The sequence below is a fragment of the Macrobrachium nipponense genome, chromosome 10, assembly GCF_015104395.2.
Source record: "Macrobrachium nipponense isolate FS-2020 chromosome 10, ASM1510439v2, whole genome shotgun sequence".
Taxonomy (NCBI): Eukaryota; Metazoa; Arthropoda; class Malacostraca; order Decapoda; family Palaemonidae; genus Macrobrachium; species Macrobrachium nipponense.
This window is the reverse complement of record NC_087204.1, coordinates 34971801-34995167: the sequence shown is the minus strand read 5'-3', so window position 1 is coordinate 34995167 and position 23367 is coordinate 34971801. Positions and strand designations below refer to the sequence as shown.

The 23367-nt window shown below is 39.3% G+C and overlaps 1 protein-coding gene across 1 annotated transcript in view; it reads left to right on the top strand.

Annotated features, from left to right (window-relative positions):
* Window positions 1-605: 605 nt before the first annotated feature.
* LOC135223564 (splicing factor 3B subunit 6-like) overlaps window positions 606-23367 on the top strand; it is a 59503-nt gene continuing 36741 nt past the window's right edge. Inside the window, exons 1-3 of the mRNA XM_064262079.1 lie at window positions 606-839; window positions 18595-18713; window positions 19535-19664. Of these exons, the coding sequence (XP_064118149.1) occupies window positions 813-839; window positions 18595-18713; window positions 19535-19664 (276 nt within the window). The 5' untranslated portion in view covers window positions 606-812. The remainder of the gene's footprint in view (window positions 840-18594; window positions 18714-19534; window positions 19665-23367) is intronic.

Sequence of the window (23367 nt, the reverse complement as noted above, 5' to 3'; positions counted from 1 at the left end):
ATAATTGGCAGTCTTATTTGTCGCGAATATGCTGTAGTGGAAATTACACTTTAGTCAACCTGAGTGAAACGGTAACATGCACTTGATCACAGATCTGTTGCAATACCTTCTACCAATTCTCATTTGCTTACACTATACACATAATTTTCAATTTCAGAGAATATTTTATGCGTATTGAGTGTGTGAATATATTTCGAATATCATTATTTTTTTTTATAGATTTCTTGATTAAAACGAAAGTAGAGAAAATGGGAGTTTAGCAGGTGACTCCCCGAAATCTTAAAGATATGTTTGTTACAAATAGAATGTAGGAAGTCTTTGTTTATCTATTTTAAATGCAGGTGAAATTAAAGAGTAATGAAGGGTAGAAAGATATATGGGAATCATAAGAAATGAAAACTTAAAATACTTTATTATTCAATTTGTGAGATGCAATCAATCGAGCATGAATTCCAATGCAGTTCATGATTAAAGGGAACAACATGTACAAATGGCGATAACATTAATAAACAATATCCCAAATTATCATGATATGATGCGGTGATTAACATTTTTCCATAAAAGAGAATCACTACCAACTTTAGACTTCAACGTCGCGTGTAGTGTACCCAACAACCAATGGGTAATCATTAGATCCAAAACAAACAAATGCCAATCCATGTTAACCACGTAGTGATTTGTTGGTGTTAAACGTGGTATCATAATCTTCAAGAAGTACCAAAATTGGAAACAAGTGATTAGAGAAAGTATTGAACGTCTTTCTGTCAACGAAACCGCCATTTACCTTGCCGGTAGTCTAGACTGACGAAGTTATGGCTCTCGCCCAGAAACGTACGCATGTAAGTTCAAACGATCTTAATATTTCGTACTTTTAATGCATCTGATACCTACTGTGGATAACTGATTACCCGACCCCAATTTCTTGCTAGACATGAAAGGTCCAGGCCGAGCTAGGCTCTATTGTCCATACTAGGCTAGTCCTAAGAGTAAGGTTATCCTACGCCAGGACAATCACAGAAATGTACCGTAGCAAGGCGTAGGCTATTAGGGGGAAACACCGCAGTGGATCCATCGTCATCGCGTGGATCAGTCTTATGTAATTTGTGAAACAAGAATACAATTACATCTTTAAGCATAGTGCCATTCAAAAGATTGAAGTTTCGTCAACATAATGTGATAGGGTAAACAACCGCATGGACTGGCCCAACTCACCGACGGTCACGGCTGGCCACCCTCCAAAAAAGTACTTATAACGCGTCCTGACACCGGAGATGGTCATCAGTCGCGAGTTGTTGTTGGTGAGAGAAACAGCTAAAGACCTCTACTCTCCTTTCGAAGTAAGTATTTTCTCCAAAGTTAGAAATTAAGGCCAAATTTAAAGCTTTCAACAGAGGGTAATGAAAAGGGTGGCCAACACAGTGCAAACTTCACCAAAACGCTTTAGAAATTTCTACTTATGATTAAATAACTTAGAAGATTGACACCATCTCGATGTTTGCAGAGTTGCTTGTGTCAACAAACTTCCCATTTCCTGTGATAAATCCGCACACCACTTGTACCCATAGACGCTGGGGCACTTTCATCACAACAATCGGAAAATGGTCCCCAGCCACGACGTTTTTAAGGAAACTACTGTTTTGGTAGAAGACGACGACGAAGCGTGCGCTAGATAATTATTTAAGTAAATAGTAAAACATCAATATTTTATATATTTATGATGATTAATTTGAAAATATTTGTTATTGAAAAAGTAACACGATTCCTGACTCAAATTTAAGTAATTATTTTTCGGAATTAGAACGTTCTTTTAAGTCCTGTATTATGACGTCACGACATCTTGACTTTCATACCTATTGTAAATGAATTGCTATACTCAACTTTCTTGCAGAACAGTTTACCAGTTATTCATGCAGAATGTTATCAGCTATTCATGTAATTGTTATAATCGTAATGCACATATATATCTTTATTATTTACTTTTTGGATATTTGAAGATGTTTTACTGCTGGATTACTGCCGTAGTGTGATGCAGTCGCTTTCGATCCCTGGGCTTCTGTCTGTTTTCGCACAGAAAGAAATTAATGGGGCCGAATTTGCAATGACCAGAAAGTCGTTAAAAGATTAAAGTTAGAATTGAGGAGAATATGTTTTGATTGAGAAAAATGCAAATTTATACAATAGCTAGCTTGTAAAAAATACTTGATTACAAAAAACTTGATTGACAACTAAGCAGCATACCTACTATGGGTTTCAGAGACAGTGCAAGCACATTTTTTTGGCAATATTACTGTAGCGAACACTCTTATCAGAACGAGAGATTGCTATAGTGTATTACACCCAGTGCCATAATTTATAAGGGTATCGTGAATCACTCATCGTAAAGAATAACAACACTTGTCCTTGTACCAACAGACAAAAACTCCAGTATCCATCACCTTCCCTTCTCTCTCTCTCTGTTGCCAATTGGTATGTGTTCACCCTCCAAACTGGGTATAAGACTTACACAAAACGTGGATATTGGTGAAATTAGCCTATGTATTGGAAGTATATATCCATGAATATTAAAGTAATTTTATCATTATTGCATTACTATGACAACTAGAATTCATGGAAACAGTTTATGATAATGCATTGGCGTATGTGTGAAGCTCCACTAATGTGGCAACGATGATTTTGCCATTCTTAGCATGCAAACATTAAAGGTTACATTTATTTCTGGCGTACAGTTATTAAAAAAAAATCAAAATACTAATATAGACTTAAATCAATGAAAAGTGCTAGTAAAAAAAATATATATATATATGTAATTCACTAATCGTCGTCTGCTCCGCGATGGTTTTCGGCAGCCAAATGTACGACAAGGTTTGAAACATTCGATTGTATCTACTTTAGAAATATCTGTAATTTTTCTGGGTAATTTGGTTGCAAAAAAGGAATAATAGACATGAATTAAATAAACATTTTGAAGTAACAAAGTAAAGTTAAACTAAATAATGAGTAAAGTAAACAATTAAGGGAATAAAGCTTTGCATCTCATAAACAGTGTCGTCGTCTGCTGCTCGTAACTGTGTTTGTGGAGTGAGCGCTTAGGAACTAGGAACAGCAACATGGTTCAAGTGCAACTTGGAGTGGTTTAAGACCAATAATGTGTATAATTTCAATCAAATAAGCACTGTGGAGTTTCAGTTGTGATGGCAGTAAGGATAAAACCACCGATTACAAGGTAAAAATGAATTCGGTTGAAACCATGACCCCGGGAATAACAAGTTTCATACTTTCAATAACATAGGCAACAAAATGTTGTTTTATTGTGCTGATTATAACTGCAATCTTGAGTAAGATCAATAAACGTTACATATAAACGCTAACATTGTTCAAATGAGTGCTGGGAAGGCTGACGATAGCCACCATTTTGATTTTCAAAACTGCCTTGAAAACATATTTTACGAAGAGCGTCACATGCTTATTTTAGTTTGTATGGGGCTTTCATATATCACATTATGTTGACAAAACTTCAATCTTTTGAATGGTATGCTTAGAGTTGTAATTGTATTCTTGTTTCACCAATTAAATATCGAGTGAATAAGACCCGGCCAGCGTAATGATGGTGGATCGTCCGTGATTGTTTACCGTATATGAAAGTACCATACGAACTAAAATAAGCATGTGAGGTCTTCGTAAAATATGTTTTCAAGGCAGTTTTGAAATCCAATGTGGCGGCACCCGCGAGGTGCTGTTCGTAAGCACAGCAGAGCCACCATCTATCCCAGCCTTCCCAGCACTCGGTATGTCTATATAAGCATTCTGCATCATTCGTCCCCGCGAATACGAAAGCCACCAGGAATCGGGGCATCAAATGTATTTTTCCATGTTTAGTACGAGCCCTGGGGGGTTAATTACAGTCGTCTGAATAAATATTACTTAAAATTCTTATTCAGGATGTAAAACTGAATAGAAAAACTGCAACTGCCATAGTCTAGGCTGCGGAGTAGTAATATAGATCTACCCAGCATTCATTTGAACAATGTTAGTGTATATATGTAACGTTTATTGATCTTACTCAAGATTGCAGTTGTAATCAGCACAATAAAACAACGTTTTGTTGCCTATATTAGTGAAAGTATGAAACTTGTTATTCCTGGGGTCATGGTTTCAACTGAAATTCATTTTTACCTTGTAAACGGTGGTTTTATCCTTACTGCCATCACAACTGAAACTCCACTGCTTATTTGATTGTAATTATGTATACATGTTTTGGTCTTAATTCACCCCAAATTGCACTTGAACTACATTGCAGTTCCTGGTTCCTAAGAGTTCACTCCACAAACACAGTTGCGGGCAGCACACGAGTGCACGGTTTATGAGGTGCAAAGCTTTTTTCCCTTAATTGTTTACTTTACTCATTATTTAGTTTAACTTTACCTTGTTACTTCAAAATGTTTATTTAATTCATGTCTATTATCCCTTTTTTGCAACTAAATTAACCCCCAAAAATTACCGATATTTTTGAAGTAGATACGAGCAGACGACGGCAAAATGACTCATCGTCACCAATTTAGTGGAGCTTAACGTATACGCCGATGCATTTACAAACTGTTTCCATGAATTCTAGTTGTCATAGTAATGCAATAATGATAACATTGCTGTAATATGTATAAATACTACAAATAGATACGCTAATTTCACTTATTTCCCCGGTTTTGTGTAAGTCTTATACCCAGTTTGGAAGGTAAACACATACCAATTGGCAAAACTGATAAACAATTGAAGAGCGCGAAGAATGCCGTAGGTACCATTCACAAGCAAAACTGTTGATATTTGAGTCGGGAATCTAGTTACTTTTTCAACAACGAATATTTTCAAATTAATAATCATGAATATGTAAAAAATTTATGCAATTCATGACCTTATACTGACGTTTAACTATTTATTTAGATTATTATCTAGTGCACGCTTCTTCTTCTACCAAAAATCGTAGTTCCCTTTGGAAAGTCGTGGTTGGAAGTCAATGTTTACGATTTTTGTGAAGAAAGTGCCCCAGCATCTATGGGTACAAGTGGTGTGCGGATTTAGCACATTGAATGGGAAGTTTATTGACACAAGCTACTCCGCAAACATCGAGATGGCGTCAATCTTCTAAATATTTGGAGTTGTAAGTAAAAATTTTGAGGTAGTGTGCACTACATAGACCCAGACTTTTCATTACCTTCTGTTTAATCTTAAAATATGACCTTAATTTCGAACTTTGGAGAAAATACTTACTTCAAAAGGAGAGTAGAGGTCTTGAGCTCCTTCTCTCACCACCAACAACTCGTGACTGATGACCATCTCTGAGTCTCAGGACGTGTTAAAGTACTTTTTCAGAGGGTGGCTTCAAACGTGGTGGAAACCGGATCTGCTAGTCCAGTCGGTTGTTCCCCCTATATAGGTACCTAGGTCCTAAAAAATTATGAAATTGAGAAATTTGAGTGATCTGAAGCAGTATAGAGCATAGGTACATAGGTTCCTTGCTGTAACCTAGGCTGGAGAGGCGATACCCCATTTGTATTGTTATGAATGGTGTCATTTCACTGTCTAGGCTGTTTGGCCATGAATTCTGGTGTGATTGTGCAGTTGTTTAAAGTTTTATTCACCGTTGTACCTCGACAATACTTCTGTAGGTTCTATTGTATTATTTCACTACCATTATGCATTATTGGGTTTGTATCTTGTGATCTTAGGCTAGATTTTCATAACCTGATTACCTACAGTTAGGCTAGTATGAAACTAGGGGTTGTTTACAGTTTTGCAGGCCAGTTTCACGGGCCAATTTCCAGGGCCTACAAGCACGTTGCTTTTGCCGCTGCTAACCCATTTATGTTTTCAGACTTGATCACGTTATGTAACGATATTGACGTGTTACGTTCGTTCCTTTTTAAAAGTGGCCTTTTAGGCGATTTTAGTGGTCAGTGTGAACACCGCAAAGAGGGAACAATGAGCCTTGTGAAAGAGGATGACAGTTTTGTGCCCTAAGTCAGGTTAGTGTGGTTTGGTTGGTTAGGTCACAACCTTTGTTACCTACTGGCGGTTCTAGGGTGGTAAAGCCCCCATGGCAGGTTAGGCTATGCGCCCTAAGTCAGGTTAGGTTGGTTCGTTTGGTTTAGCCCCCTGGCCAGGTTAGGGCATGCGTCCTAAGTCAGGATAGATTGGTTCGTTTGGTTAGGTCACAACCATTGTTACCATACAGGGGGGTCCAGTGGGTGAAGCCCCCCGGCCAGATCAGGGCATGGCACCTTAAGTCAGGTTAGGTGGGTTCGTTGGGTTAGGTCACTTCCAGTATCCGTTTCCCCCACCCAAAAACCCCGGTTCCCCAACAGGGTCCCCCTTTACCGCTTCTATTAATCTTTTGGTGATCCCCGCCACTCGTATCCGTTTCCCCCCACCCAAAAACCCCATTTGTTCATGAAACTTACCTGTCAGATATATATATAGCTGTATTTTCTGAAGTCCGACAGAATTTTAAAAACTTCCGACACACGCAGTGGTCGGCCAGGTGGTTAGTACCCATTCCCGCCGCTGGGAGGCGGGTATCAGGAACCATTCTCGTTTTCTATCAATAATTTTTCTGTCGCCGGTGCTGAAAACACCTGTTTTCAGTACCTCCGTCTTAGGATTTTGGAAACTTCATTGCCGCTAAGTATCCTAATTGTCTTTTGATTTATTTACTTGGATTTGTGGGATTTGTGGCTAGGCATACGCTATCTTAAATTGATTTGAATTTGATTCATTTTTGCATAAATATCTGAATCTAGTTAGGCTAGTTTCAGACGGGGTTGTCTGCAAAGATAGGGTGTGGCTTCCGAAAGCTTCGGTAGATCCGCACTTGGTATGCACGAGGGGTATGGGTCTTGCTTCTTTGTTGAGATTTGTCATGTAAGGAGTGTGAGACGTTTTGTCTATTCCGTAAGGAAGACGTATGATTCGTATGTACGAATTAATCAGTAAACATGTTCTAATTCCGTAAGGAAAGACGTATGATTCGTATGTACGCAATTAATCAGTAACAAAGTCAGGGTAGTGAACCTGCTAACCTTCCTGTAGACTTTATTTTGCCTAACCCTGTAGTATGGCCTACGGGCTATGAATATGTCTACGAGAGGTGCTCGCTCTCCTTCATTGCTGTGAAGTGCTACTTCTGTAATTGTTACTCCTAACCCTGCAGTGTTGCCTTCGGGCCCTAAGCAGTGTCTGTAGAGGAATTGCCCTTTCTCTGATACTCTTTCGATTCATAACTTAGAATCGAAAGTGCTTGCTTTAGAGAGTAAAAGTGAAGTGCAGAAGTGCAGTGATACCCCTTGTGTAGTGGAGGGTGCGTCAGATCGGCCTCGTTTCGCCTCTAGGCCGGGACCTCTGCTTGACTCCCAGGACCCGGGGAGGGAGCATGTCGAAGCCTAAGGAGGGTTACAAGGAACCCCCATCGATCTGGCGTGCCTTCGGCAGTTTCTGATGAAAATCCCCAGACTGCCAAAGTGCGTGCGCGTGCACGAATCCTGAAAGATTGCTTCTCGTCCTCCGAAGCGTCCTCCCCATGCAGGGGTTGGAGCTTTCGGAAGGACTCGCGCCCTCTAAATAGAAGCTTTATAGAAGAGGACGCTTCACATCCTCTCTCTCTCTCTCTCTCTCGTTATGCGTTTCAGTGAGAAGTAAGAAGGCGAACGTCGCCTGAACTCGTGTCCGTCTTTCCACCGAGAAATACGTAAAAGAAGTCATAGTAGCAGGAAGCTTTTGAGAGCGGACGCCCGGGACGCTCGGATGGACTCCAGGCGCGTGCGGGTGCAGGCCAAGTGCGTGCCAGTGGACGCCGAGCGCGCCCGCCAGTGGACGCCGAGCGCGCCCGCCAGTGGACGCCGAGCGTGCACCAGCGCACGCCAGGTGTGTCGCCTGGCTGAACGTTTCTGTTGAACTCTTCAAGCTCTTGTTTCAGATATGGGCCTAAAGAATTTTTACCTCTACCTTCGGTGATACCTTCTACCTCACCTGCAAAGAATGTGAAGTAGGCAGTGCTTCGGAGGAAGCTTAAAGTGAACAGACAACTTCTTCTTCGAAACCCAGCAAGACATCGGGTTTCGTGAATTCAAGAGGTCTCTGTCAATTAATATTGCTTTTCGCATAGGTGGATGGAGTTAAGGAAAGCTCAAGGGAAGATCTCGTTTGCTCTACCGCAACCTTTGCCATTCTGCCAATAAATTTAAGTTGCCACTACCGCAGTCAAGACTTTGCGATAAGGCAGTTACGGGTTATGTAAGGCTCGATGTCCTGCACGTCAGGACTTTCGGCAACGTTCAGTAGGATTCTTGCAAAGGCACTCATCAAAAGGACGCTCTTCAGGAAAGCGCAAGACAGGACTTCCTTTGCCATACTGCCAATAAATTTTAAGCTTTAGCAGGCATTAGTTGTGATACGGGAGAGGAAGCTGGTTGGAGAGTTTCTTCCTCTTCCCAGGATAATTTTGCTAGCTTTTTAGCCCATCTGAAAGGGTTTTTCAGATGATAGATTTTGTTAGTTTCTAGTCGGGACTACGCTGCCGAATTGAACATCGTCGTTCTACCTGCCGTAAGCCCAGTCTCTTAACAGGATTCTTGCCCCTTCCTCGTTTGAGACGGGAATCGGAAAAATTAAATGCTCGACTTCCTGGATTACGTTTTGTCAATTCAGTGACTTTCCCCCATTGACAATATACTTTCGTTTTGTCAAGTAAGTGGGTATCCCCTCATTGACAAAATATCTCTTTGTCCCGTAAATGGGTTAGTTCTCATTGACAAACATCTCATTAACTTGATATTGCGTAAGCGAATAAGCTCTTTTTGACAAGATTCGGAAGAGCTCTCCTTCGTCATTCGCAGACTCGTACAAGAAATAGACTTGTAGACTACGTCAATGAACGCTTATGTCCAATAACATAAGAAGCTTGAGCTGACTGCTTCGATTCTCTTAAGTTTTGTTCATGAAACTTGCCTCTCAGATATGTATGTAGCTGTATTTCGAATTCAGCTATATATATGTCTGCCAGGTAAGATTGAACAAACTTTATTGTGATATAATTTCATATTTTGCCTTGCGTTATTTTACTTCTGGTTGGTTCAAGTCATATACGCTCTTCGGATGGCAACCGAGAGGTCTATTGTCTATTTTAAGGACATTTAATCGTTACTCCCTGCAGCCTTCCAGGAGTTTCCGATTTATCTTTTACCGTTGTATGGTAGTGTTCTGACGACACAAACGCATCTATATATTTAGCGTTTTCTGTTTCGCTTAAATATACCAGCTTGAGAGTCTTTTTGCTCAAAAAATAACGGACCTATTTCTTCGTAGAATAGGGTAGCTGGCAACCCAGACATAAAGTTAAGAGACGACGTTCGTAAGCTGCTGGCTGCTGCTGTGTCTGACTGTCCAAGTTCCAACCGAGCCAGTAACAGATCGTGCGCTGTCATGCGCTGTAGGTTACGTCTCTCTCCTGCGGGATTGACTGACTAACCGTATCTCTGTGCTGGCGGTTACGTCTCTCCTGCGGGATTGACTGACTAACTGTATCTCTGTCCTACAATCACGGACTTTAGCCTAAGATTGAGGGGATTTCTTACGTGAATGAATAAATGTTGCATTCGTTTTGCCTTACTATGTTCAACAGAGTTATCTTTTAATCCTTTCGGTGCTCGTTACCGCACGGTATAGAACTACGAGTCTACCGCAACATGCACTTTTATATGCTCTCTTGCTTAGGCAAAGCGCAGCCTTATTAGGGAAGTAAGCATACTCGGGGAGGGAATGGATGAGCTTGCTGGGGACCATTTCCTTCCTGAAGAAGTTTGTTTCCCCGAATAGACTGCAATTCAGACCACAGTTTTTTCCTACCGGGAAACTGAAATATTATTCAAGGTCTAGGAATGATTCTGAACATCTCTCAGTGCGTCATGATAGAAAGAAGGTGCCGGACATCTGGATAGGGTTTCAGATGTCCTGGATCTTAATCTGAAAGAAGTAAATGCAATTCGGTCGTCCCTCCAGTCCTCGAAACGAGTTTTGGAACCAGTGGTCCACATCAACTCTGATTTTCCACAGCTCTCTCATTTCTTAAGAAGTATCTTCTCTCGGTCCCTGCTTGAGTTTACGAGAAAGAGCCTATTATAACAACAGGTGTAGAATGTAACGATCCTCTACAGGTTCGTTACAGGATTACAAAAGTCCGTACGAATCGTCTCGATCGACGGCAGCAACTATTCACTTCCGAGTGGAATCTTTCTTTAGAAGTAAGTTGAGAGTTGTGTAGACTTTAGGGACGCCCTTTCATTCTTTCTCTTCGATATGTTGAGGACGAAGAGGCTTCTTCTTCTCTGCTCCCTTATTCTCGATCCGGATCGGTACCATTAAACGCCATCCTATGATATTGAACGGGGATGGATGTTTAGTCTCTTTTCCCCTTTCTCAATCGCTTAGGAAATGTAATAAGAGGATTTATGACGTCACAGGGAGCGACAATGACGCTGATCGCCCCATGTTGGCCTTCAGGATCCTGGATTCACAGAGGTCACATACTTCCTAGTTCACTTTCCAAGGACCTTTTCCGAGAGAGTCGGTCTACTCTAACTCGAAAGGTACCTATAACCTCTCCGCTCTGAGTCTGACTACGTTCAGACTATCGAGATGTTGACAGGAATAAGATTACCGTCTTCCATTTCCGTCTGAAGAATGGGATAAGCTGGCAGTCACAACTATTAAAGAATATGCAAATATGTTGTTGACGCCTTTGGCTCAGGAGATTTGCGTCTGTCAAACAACCATGCCCTTCACGATCTTTGAGTTCTGTGGAATCTCGAAACTCGCTCACCATCTACTTTTTGTCTCACCTGTTTTCTCGGAGTCAGACACTCGTGCAAGATCAGGCGACATATAGTAGCCCTGAGTTTCTTGTTGACGAAGTCGGTTGCGTTTATCACCCCCGATGATCGTGTAACATGAGACCAGGTTGGACTGTCAGGCATTCTTCCTTCGGGACTGAATCGCCTTTTTGCTCCTCGCTCCTTTCTCCTGGCACCAGAAGCTCGAGTCAGGAGTTGATTCACTGACACGTTGGGTTGCGTTGATACACCCCCAAGGTTTGCTTAGATTGAATCGCCCAGGCAGTCCAGACACTCATCCTTCAGCGAAGAATAGTGCCTTATGGTCTTCAAGGGACAGCCTTGCTGTCCTTGATTCGTCTGACTGGTCAACTGGTCGGTCACCTGACTTTAGTACAGACGGACTGACTGTGCATGTCCAGATCGAAGCTTTCAATATGGAACTTAGACGTAGTCTGAAGTTCTTGATGTCAAAGCATTCGAACCTCTCCTTCCTGTTAACTTCTTGCATGTGATCAGGAAGGCCTTCTTCTAACCACCCTAGATACGACAAAGAGGGTTAGTGAAATTTTAAGCCATCGTCACAAGTTTTGGCTTTAGAGAACACAAGGCGGTGTGCTCTCTAAGCCTTCCGTTGTGGCCTAAGAATGGAAACCCGTTTTGTCCTTGGGCCAGGAGCTTGGAAGCAAGGATGGCACAAGTTAGTGGGCAGGAGCCAGAGAGAGTCCTGTGCCCTGTCGGGTCTCTCAAGTTTTATCTACATAAAACCCAAGAAAGTCGAAGTCATTCGGGCAATCTGCAGTGTTCCGAAAAAGACCAGACTTGCCCATATCGAAGAACACCCTGGCTTTAGTGTTAAGGAGTTCTTTCAAAAATGCTCCTTCATTCTGTTTGCACAAAGATTTGAAATCTTTTTATCTGAATGCTCACGAGGTGAGGGCGCGGCCTCGGAAGCATTTCAACAGAGCATGGCACTCAGCAACATCCTGAGTACCATGTTTTAGCGAAGCAACTCTGTGTTCACTTCACACTCCCTGCGAGATGTGAAGATGGCATATGAGATCTGCGGCTTGCTAGGGCCATACGTGTCTGCAGACACAATCTTGGGGGCAAGAAGTACCACTCATCCTATCCTGTAGAAAATGGTTAGGAAGAGCTCTTAATTGAGTTGTTGAGTCGCCGACAACGGCGGCGACTTAACTCTTAAGCCTTAGTTAAAACACCTTCACTTTGGCTAGGTTGGTCAGGTGGTGATATATATATATATATATATATATTTATTTTACTTCTTAGCCGTCATATGGTCTAGTCACGTCGTGGTCTCGCCCCTGTTGACAGATCATCTGGAGTGCACCAGCTATATAGGTCTCTACCTCGCTGGCAACTCTAGTAGCACAAGCAGACTTAAGTGGCAGTAACCACGAAGCCAGCTATGCTAACAGGTGGAACCAAGATGTAAATCATCTGCATGCATTTGTTTCCCAAAATCCTTCTATTCTGTCCCTTCCCACCTCCAAAGGTGGGATTCAGCTATATATATATCTGACAGGTAAGTTTCATGAACAAAATGATATTGTTATGATACAATAAAGTTTGTTCATACTTACCTGGCAGATATATATAATCAAGTACCCACCCACCTCCCCTCAGGGGACAGTGGAAATAAAAATTATGAATAGAAAATGGAAATGGTTCCTGATACCCGCCTCCCAGCGGCGGGAATGGGTACTAACCACCTGGCCGACCACTGCGTGTGTCGGAAGTTTTTAAAATTCTGTCGGACTTCAGAAAATACAGCTATATATATATCTGCCAGGTAAGTATGAACAAACTTTATTGTATCATAACAATATCATGTTTCCCAAGAGTGTCCCCCCTTTACCATTTCTATTAAGCTTGTGATGCTACATTGTTTGTTGTTGTTTTGGTTTCGCCGGCATTTTGGTTGTATGTTCTTCCACCGATTTTCTTGACCGGACTTACTGCCATCTAGTGGTAGGTTTGGACATGAAAATTGGTTGGAGGTAAGGCTGGCCTATGGAACTGTAGCTGCTCTGAAACTAGGTAAGGCACTGGCACCATACATTAGGTTAGGACTCACCCCTTTATTAAATTAATTTACAGTAACCAAAGTTAAGTTAGGTAGGGTAAAGGTTCATTCCCCTTTTCCCCTCTTTAGGTCAGGGCTAGGTGGCCTGGGATCCTTTTCCCTAGGTTAAGTTACTATGTTTTGGGGAGGCAGTAAGGACCCAATCACCTAGATTAGGTTAAATTCATCCTTTTATAGGCTATCACTCATTTTGTATTTAATCTAACCCAAAAATCCCACTTTCCCATTGTGGTTCCCTAAAGTTTAGGATATGAGGAGGGTCCATAGCTTAGAAACATTCCAAATTTGAGGTTAAATGTAGAAATATATTTACAAGGCCATAATAGCTTAAAATGAAAAACCAGCTGTATTCAAGTAGATGAGACCTGTGAAATGAGGGATATGAAGTTTTCATTTAATTTTACCTGTAGGACACATTAACCATAAGTGTAGGCAACCTTCCTTCTGGTGTGGTCAACTTTAATTGCTATGTTAGGTGAGGTGACTTGCTGCAATTTGGAGTATGCTATTGTTTTTGGTTAAGTTCCTTCTCATATTTGTACAGCACACCCAACCAGGTTCAAATGGCAAGTCCCTTAGTAGGGGTTACATATGTTTATGTTGCTTAAGTCAGCCTAGTATACTACCTTAGATAATCTTGTGATATTTTCATTACTTCAGGTACAGTTTAGTAATTGTAGGTTAGGCTGTACTACTACATTGTCAAAAAAGACTAGGTGTTGCCTATTTCTCTGTTTCTGGAATTCTTGCTCCCAAAATTCAGATTATTTCGAATCGAACCTAAGTAGCCTTTTGGCTATTGGAAGTTGAATAGTAAAATTCAACTCTTTGTGCTCTCCTACATTCTGTGGCTGTGTAAAAAGATCCAGAGGTATATGTGGTCCAAAAGTTGTTTACCACTAAAATGAAAATTAATTTTTGATGAAAAATGAATAGTGTAAACCCCCTGTATTTGCGGGGATGTGTCCCAGACAACCCCCCTCCCCCCGGGTAAAAGCTAAAATCAGCAAATATGTACTTAGAACCCATCCAAAAATGCGTATGACCACCTATTTTGGTGATTCAAAGACAAGAAAAGCCCTCTAAAAATGCTTATAATTATATATCATATTAGTTTTATCACAAAACGTCCATTTAGTCATGGAAATTATATGAAAATACAGTAATTTGTGAATATTTCATAATGGAAAATACTGCAAATAGGCTAATTTCCCACGAATAATGGGTAGATATGGTCCAAAGAGAAATCCACAAATAGGCTAGTCCGCGAATCTCGAGAATGCGAATACAGGATGTCAAGTATTCAGTAGTACCTCGAGATACGAAAGGCTCTACTTACGAAAAACTCGAGATATGAAAGCCAATGCGAAAAATTTTACTGCTCTACATACGAAAAGTTTTCAAGATACGAAAGGTTGTTGCTGTAAAGTCCCGAGATTCGCCCGGACCACCGAGAACAATTTTAAAACTCCCGTGCCGCCAACTGAGTAAACTCGCCACCATCCTCCCACTTTCCCATTGGTTCCTGATGCTAGTCACCCCATAAGGTCCTGCTCTCCTATTGGTCAGCATCTACCCCTTGTGCTTTAAGTATTCTATTGGTAAAAGGATGCTGTAAATTGAAAAACTTATTCATGCAATACATTTAATAAAAAAAAAACATTAGGTGAAGATAGAATAAAGAATAGAAATGAATGATTATTATACTGTTTGGTAGTTTCAGTAGTTGAAGAGAGATAAGGAAAATTTATGGCTTACTGTGTAAAGTGATTGCTTGTCGATCGTTCGATACTCGTAAGTGCTGGATGTAAACAGACGTTTGGAAGCTTTCTTTTTGTTTGTTTATTATAGTTAATGGTTACTTAATAATTATTTGAAATGAGTACATGCAATACATTAATAAAAAAATTGTGAATTAGGTATCATAAAATATAAAATAAATCAGACTGCCAACAAATACGTATTTTTTAGAATTCTTCTTCTGTTTTATTATTACGTTATGTATACGTACGTTTCATTATAGCTGTCAGTAACTCGGTATCTCCATTAGGTAGAGATAAAATAAAGACTAGAAATGAATGGTTATTATACTGTTGGGTAGTTTCATTGGTTGAAGAGAGATACTAATGACAATTTATGGCTTACTGTGTGCTAGGAAAAATGATTGCTTGGCGCTCGTTCGATACTCGTAAGACGGGTAAGAGCTGAATGTAAACAATCGATTGGAAGGTTTGTTTTTTGTTTGTTTGTGTATTATAGTTAATGATTAATTAATAATTATTTGAAATGAGTACATACTGATTATTTATACATTTTATTGGCATATTCTAAGCTTTTAGCTCTTAGGTTTAGATGTCAGAATCATAGACTAGGCTACAGTAGCAACCACTAACATAGGCTAGGCTTATTGCTAAGGGACATATGCTAAAGTCCTTATATATGCAGTAAAAATGGGGTTGAACATTACATACAGTTGAATATTACTCAAGTATGTACAGTATTTTGCCTTTTTGGAGTCATATTTCTTCCATCGGATCGGCGTTGTAACCATAGAACATGTGTTTTAGGCCTGGAAATATAATTTACTTGGGTGTTTTTGGAGGGTTTGGAACGGATTAGGCATTTTACATGTAAAATGTGTTCCAAGATACAAAAAACTCATGATATGAAGGCCGCCTCGGAACGGGTTAATTTCGTATCTCGAGGTACCACTGTATTCTGTTATCATAAATGTTATTACTACCGTAATTACACTGCCATTAAAATTTCTGAACGGTTACCAAAAGATAATCGTTGCTGTGAGTGCAACCATAATTTGATGTTTACATTTTGTCAGCTGGCCTTCCGTAGATAAAAGTTGATTTCATTGATATGGAATTATTCTTTGAATAGGCTATTTATTTTGGAGATATGCTAATGGTATATCTTCTTTATCTTCAGCTTTTCCCATCTTTGTATGGGGTCACTGTTTGTTATTAACTGTCTTCTGCGATCATACACCATTACCTCACTCACGTTCCTCTCCCTCAGGTCCCTGTTAACTGTCTCTCCATCTCATTTTTTGGTCCACCTCTCCTCCTTGTACCGAGTACTTCCATGTTCATGGTTCTTTTACATAAAGAATCCTCGTCTCCTCTCGTAATATGCCCAAACCATTGCAATCGTCTCTTATGAAGTCATTCCTTATCCTGTCTCTTCTTGTCACTCCGCACATCCAACATAACATTCTCATTTCTGCCACTTCCATCCTTCTCTCTTATGCTTTCTTAATTGGCCATGTTTCACAACTATACATCAACACAGATCTGACAATGCTCTTGTACATTTTTCCCTTTAGCTTTACATTAAATCTTTTGTCACATAGCACACCTGATGTTTTCATCTAATAGCACCAATTTGATTGTACAGTGGAACCTCGGTTTTCGTACATAATCCGTTCCAGAACCTCCCACAAAAACAGAAACAATAATTCCCATAAGGAATAATGTAAATACAATTAATGCATTCCAGACCCCCAAAAGTATTAACGAAACATACATTTTATAGGACAGACCCCACCAGAAGACGAAGATAGAGCTCTTTGCCCTGTGAGGGTATTAAGGTATTATCTGGACAAGACTTAAGAGGATCAGAGGTCCCTCTTACAACCTCTTGATGCTCTGTGAAGAATCCTTCCCAACCCCTTTCCAAGAAAGCATTGTTTTTCTTTTTAAAGGAGCTTACTTCTGAGCCACATATGAAGATTCAAGACGACATCTTGCCTTCTTTTAATGTTAAAGCCCACGAGATGAATGCAGTAGCTACCTCGTTAGCTTTTAGACATAACTTGTCTATCTTATATTTTACAGCCCACTTATTGGAGGTGTAAATTATTTACGTGAAGTAGAAACAGTTTTTGAAAACTGCAGTACCCTGGGTCTGTTGTTAGTGGCTGGCATCGTTTTAGGGGATTAATTATAGGAAGAATTCCTTCTATCTTCTATCTCTTCGCCTTGATACCAGGTTTCAAGTCATGGGGTAACCTGGTGGATACCATGCACCTGCAGAACTCACCAGTTTTTAGTGGATGGTTGGTGGGTTTTTGTATTTAAGTATAGGTGACAGTGTTGTCTGGTTGTTTTTTATTGTGGCACTGCCCCCCAGAGCAAGGGCATTTATTGATGCTGTTCTAGCCATTGGACATATCCTTCACTGCAAAGTTCCCATGTAAGTAGAGGCACTCTGTGGCTATATCACGCCACTACATGTTAAGAGGAGCTTCAACCAGAGGCAGCATATTCCTGCAGTAGCTCTTACCCAGTAAGAAAACAACAAGCACTGTATGCATTAATGCTAGAAACTTTTCTATCTCAAATTCATTACCTTTACTGAATGTTTTGGAATAGAATATGTCCATGTATCCCACCTCCTATCAATATGGGATTCAGCTATGTAGCTTGGTAAGTTACTTATATAAAAATGTTATTTTTATGATAAAATTAAGTTTCATGTATACTTCCCGAGTAATTACAGATCGTAGCCAAATTAGTGCACTTGCATCAATGCTGTATGCTAAGTTTACTTTTATATATGTAAAAAAATCATGCTCACAAAGAAGTATGTAGTTGTATGCTGACTTGTGCAATATGCTCTTTTATTTTTTTTTTACACCAGCATTAGGTCCAAATCTCTTAGTGCAATAGCTTTTTTTTAGAGGTAGCATCGGCAAAAATGCTCATCTCTAAAATTCAATAATTGTGCATGCAAAATGGATCTCATGGCCAAATAGCCTATGAAATAAAAAGCCATTTCATGACAAAATACATACTGTAATTTCATGCATTATTTTATGAAATAAATAGAAATACACAGAAATTTAAATTTTGTATTTTATTATTTTGAATGAACAAAAGAGTGAACGGTATTGTTAAATTAATTTTCCATGAAGAACCATAAAAAACCACAATAATTTTAAATCAGGGCTATGACGAATGTGTCAATGGTAATAACAGGGATACATCCTTACCTAATTGTCTTTAACCTAACCTCTCTTTTGAGCTCCACATCCTACTTGACCATTCTCCCCTCCTGGTTCCCCTTGCCTGAAAATTATACCAGATTTACATAAAGGATATATTCTAACCTAATCTACGGCACTGCATCCAATCTGATTTACGACACCAATCAGAGGTTGAAGAGTTTTGTATATTTGTATTAAATTAAATACCAAACTTTCTTTTATTGTGTATGTTGATGGAGAGGGGAGATCAATGTTACTTGGACACCTCCATTTCATTCAACAATATGCTTCCCTTCATATTGTTCTATTTCATGTTTTAGTAGAACTGTAGGCTATACTATAGTTTCACCATCACTATTGGACCAAGCTGCTGTTTTGGAAGTTTTACTAGTTTTATTGTTAATATTTTATATTATGGTATTGTTATTTTGCAGTACTTTTATTTTTAACTTAGAAAACCAATACTGTACTAGTATTTTTAGTACTACAAGGACACTTGCATTAAGTGGCAAGATTGCATTTGTATTGAAACTAATACAGTAATTAATTTTCAGCATATACAATAGATGATAGATTAATGACTGTTCAGTGATTTTCAATTATGTTCACAGGTTCGCCTTCCCCCAGAAGTCAACAGAATTCTGTATGTTCGGAACCTTCCATACAAGATTACTGGGGAAGAAATGTATGATATTTTTGGAAAATATGGTGCCATAAGACAAATAAGAGTGTAAGTTTTATGAATTTTTAGTACTTTATAACACTAGTGGTTAATTTAGGTAGTATATAAAATTGAAGATGGTAGGATAGATCTTCAGGTGCTCCATAGGTTTAAAGTTTTATTAGAATCATGGTACATTACATTCTTTTCCATATTTTGAACTGCTGTAGTTTCAGTGAAAGTACAAACTGTATCCCTATCTAATATGCACAATATTAGGTATTATGGTAATTGAGAAAGAAGACAGCAACTTTATGAAACTTCATTTCTGGCTGTATAATTGTTAGTTGGCTGCATGTGTAAGGAACAGTAATTTAGCAGCAAGAGTTTATTCTGAAGAGCAAAACTTCTCATCTTTGTACATATGGTGGGACCAACTAGCAATAAAAGTGCATTGTTATTTCCTCTTTTAGCTTACAGAATTAGACACATCAGTGCTGGTTCATCTTTATTTCTCAAATAGCACTACCAATACCAGAGAGTACTAGTCTCTTTCTTTGCAATATAGTTTTGGAATATTCTTCCTAATAGTTTTGTGGATGTTGATACTTATAAGGGTAACAGAGGCTGCTATTAATCTATATATATATTATATATATATAATATATATATATATATATATATATATATATAATATGTCTTATTTGTTAGTTTTTCCATTATTCACATTCCTTCATTTTATTGTACAGTACTTTGATCTGTTTTTAGGAGGCCATTTTATTCTTCAGAAGAGTATTTAGAAGTTAATTGCTTATGGCTATTATCTTATGAACGTGTCTACATTTTATGTACGTAAGAATAAAATTAATTGTGCCTTTCTTGTTTTGCAGTGGTAACACACCAGAGACTCGTGGTACTGCATTTGTTGTGTATGAAGACATATTTGATGCAAAGAATGCCTGCGATCACTTATCAGGATTCAACGTTTGTGGAAGATATTTGGTTGTGCTGTATTATCAGGTATTCATACTGTTTATTATAATATATTAGCCAAAATTATTTAGTGTTTCAGCCATGTGCTATCATTTCATCTTAGTCATTTTCTATGAGGAAGGAAATAGATAATATTCTTTCAAAGATCAAACCTTGAATGCTACAAATTCTTTGATTGCTTGTACATTTAGACAAAATCCAGGCTGGGTTGTCCCCAGCACTCAGTAGCCCTCAGTTACTAGGTGAATGGTGCAAAGAATCAGTTACTAGGTGAATGGTGCAAAGAATCAGTTACTAGGTGAATGGTGCAAAGAATCTTCTGGAAAGATTAAAATTACCACTATAAATGTAGGAACAATGTTAGGATAGAACAGGGAAGTGATGGGTATGCTGACAAAGAGAAACATTTGCATGTTGAAGAGGTAAGTTATAAAGGAGCAGGAACTGAATTCATGGTTTGTGGGGTAGAGAAATATAAATGCTGGTGGAACTGCAGTAAGACAAGACAGTGTTTTAGACATACTGGTCAAAGATGAAATGGCTGAACATAGGGCAAAAGTGGGTTAAGTTAATAAAAGAATAATGAACATTAAGATTATCCTAGGAAAGAAAGTAATGCAGGAGTGTTTGGTTTACTGGCTGTAATTAGGAAGACCAGAAGAAGAAAAACAAGAGTATTAGAAAAGTGTCAGATGTAGTGGTAGAAGTGCTATAGTCAGATGCAATGCAGATAAGAGGAAACCTATACTGCTACATAGGAATGGACAGAGGTGGTTTTGAGGATGTTAAGGGTAGGTATAGCATAGGAGAAAGAAATCAGGAGGGAGACATGCCATTACAGTTTTATAAGGCCAAGGAATGAATTTGGTAAACAGTGTTCATGAACCCAAATATAGAAGTTGAATCACAATGTTTTTATTATGGTGAAAAGTACAGCAGTCATCAAAGAAAATCACCACTGTTATAGCAAGTGGGATGAGGAACATTGGTCAGATATCAGTAGACATTAAGTAGTTGTTTGAAAACATTTAGGAATTTCTAAGACATAAAAATGTTTATGAAAGATGATAAAAATGACTTTCTTTTTCTTTCTTTCTTTTTTACTTATACTGTAGTCCATCATTCTCCGTGCTTTTATATTACTCCCTCCATTGTCTCTTATGTACAAAAAGCCAACAAGATATGATTATTTTCATGCAGCAAAGAAGATTGAGCACTTGTACACTTGCAGTGGGTCCTAAGCATTCTTAATTTCATTAACTGCAGTAATATTTTCTGCCATACTCGATATATGTTAGATATTGTTTACATTTTGGGATGTCATCTCTTACAAAAGTAGGTTCTGACACTGTTTTTTTTTGTTTTAAACCTATTCTGGTGTTTATGATGAACTTTCACCGGCGAATTGGTAAAGGTTATATTGTTTAATATTATGGTACCTTTTTGTTACTGAATTTTTCTCAGGCCTTTAAGTCAAAAGTTCTGCCACAAGTTTTGGTCCCCCACCACGGTAGGAACTGCATTGCATTCTTCTTTTACTTTTCATCCATTCCCTTCAGTGCGTTTGTCACATAGTCTGAATTTCTTAAACTTTACTTTGCTCTTTTTTGGACTTGTTTTTTGGGTTACCACAGTGAGTTCAGCAATGTGATTCATTGGTCATCTTAAACTATTTTAATAATATGATAGGAGTAGTGACATTAAGCTGTTCTCAAATTATGTGATAGTGTCCAGAACAGCCTTTGCAAAAGTAAAATAACAGGGTTGCCCATGTATATGGTATTTCCATAAACAGAAACCACTTATTGTACCATGAATACAACCTCCCCACCAAGGCATAAAAACAACAGGTGCTTGTGTTTGGGCTTACTCTAGTGACAGAAATTAACTGGCAGATGATGTAAGTTTTTTCAAGAATAATTCTTGGCTAACCATCACACATCAAGCATAGTGTAAAATAAGTATTTCATCTAAGTAACTTACCAAGTAATTACATAGTTATAGTTTCTAACTCACGTGGCGGCCTTTTTTAAAATATTGTGGTAGTGCTTCAATTGTTTACTAAACAATGGGTGTATGCAGCAACTCTTTCATTGGGCTTTGGGTTTGTTTTTTCCTGAAATTCAGTGGCTCCATCTAATGGGCAAAAACATCACTCTCTATTTGGATGATTGGCTCCTTCAATCAGCAACAAAGGAGCAATGCACTGAGGACCTTTGCAAGACACTTCTGTTAGCTCAGGATATAGGTTTGCTGTTAAACCTTCAAAAGTCCCAACCAGTCCCTTCTCAGATGATAGTCTATTTGGGAATGATGCTGAACTCTCATGTTTTTCAGCCTTTTCCATCCTCCAAGCGAGTGGAGTGCTGCATAAGGACATTGGACGAGTTCCTCTCTTTTCAGTCATGTTCAGCGAACAAGTGGATGAGCCTTCTCGGACCTTGGAAATCCTTAGAATACTAATTTGTTTCCTCAGGAAGACTGCATTTGAGGGTTCTTCAGGTTTACCTCAAGGCCGGCTGAGATAGAAGAAATTATCTGGACTCATTCTTATTTCCAATAACTCCCGATGTCAAGTAGGTTGTTGAAAGCGAAGTCCCTTCTAGTTCAGAACCCCAACCTGAGATTTTATTCAGCTGCTTCAGATGTAGGTTGGGGACCTCTCCTGGAAGACAGGTGGGTCTCAGGGATATGGTTGCGGGGACAAGTAAAGAGTCACATAAATGCAAAAGAGCTGAAGGCAGTCCCCTTGGGTCTCTAAGCCTTTGCTTTAGAGGTGTCCAGGAAGACAGTAGCAGACACATGGACAATACAACACCCTTGTCCTGCATCAGCAAGCAACGGGGGCTGCACCCCTTCTCGCTATGCAAAGCAGCAAGAACCTTCTCCTCTGGCCAAAGCGAAAGCAGACAAAAATAGTGACAAGGTTTGTTCAAGACAAGATGACATAATGGACCTTGGATCTTTTAGTTTATCAGTCCCTGTGGAAGTTTTGGGGCAAACCAACACTGGATCTCTTTGCGACTTCCAAAAATTATCGGCTTCCTCTGTTTTGTTCATCAGTCCCAGACCTCTTAGCATGGGCAACAGATGCCATGTTACAGGACTGTTTGGACAAAGATCTTTATGCCTTTCTTCCGTTCAGGATGATAAGGGAAGTCCTGAACAAGTTTAAATCCCATCAGAACGAGTGACGCTGATAGCGCCCTTTTGGCTATTAAGAGAGTGGTTCCCGGACCTTGTGGAGCTTCTAGTCGTCTTCCTTGGGCTCATCCCATAAAGAATCAGTTTGCTCAAATAACCTCACTTCAGGCAATACCATCAAAGGTTGTCAAATCTAGCTCTGACTGCTTACAGACTGTCAAAAAGCTGCTCAGATATAAGAGATTTTGAAGGGTAGTTGCAGACTATTGCGAAATGTAGATGACGGTCTTCTGCCGATGTCTATCAGAACAAGTGTTCAATATTCTGCACATGGTGCAGAAGAAAATTTTTTATTATTTGTGAGAGCTTCCAGGGGTTTCTCTACCTCTACAATTAGAGGTTACAGGTCTGTGCTCAGCCCTGTATTTCAGCATAGAGGCCTGGATCTTTCTAATAATCAGGATATCGTCGGTCTCAAAGTCTTTTTGATACATGTAAGCAGAAGAATTCTGATCCAGAGTCATGGAACATGGATGTAAATCTGAAGTGGCTTAGAGGTCCTGCTTTTGAGCCTCTCAATTCAGTC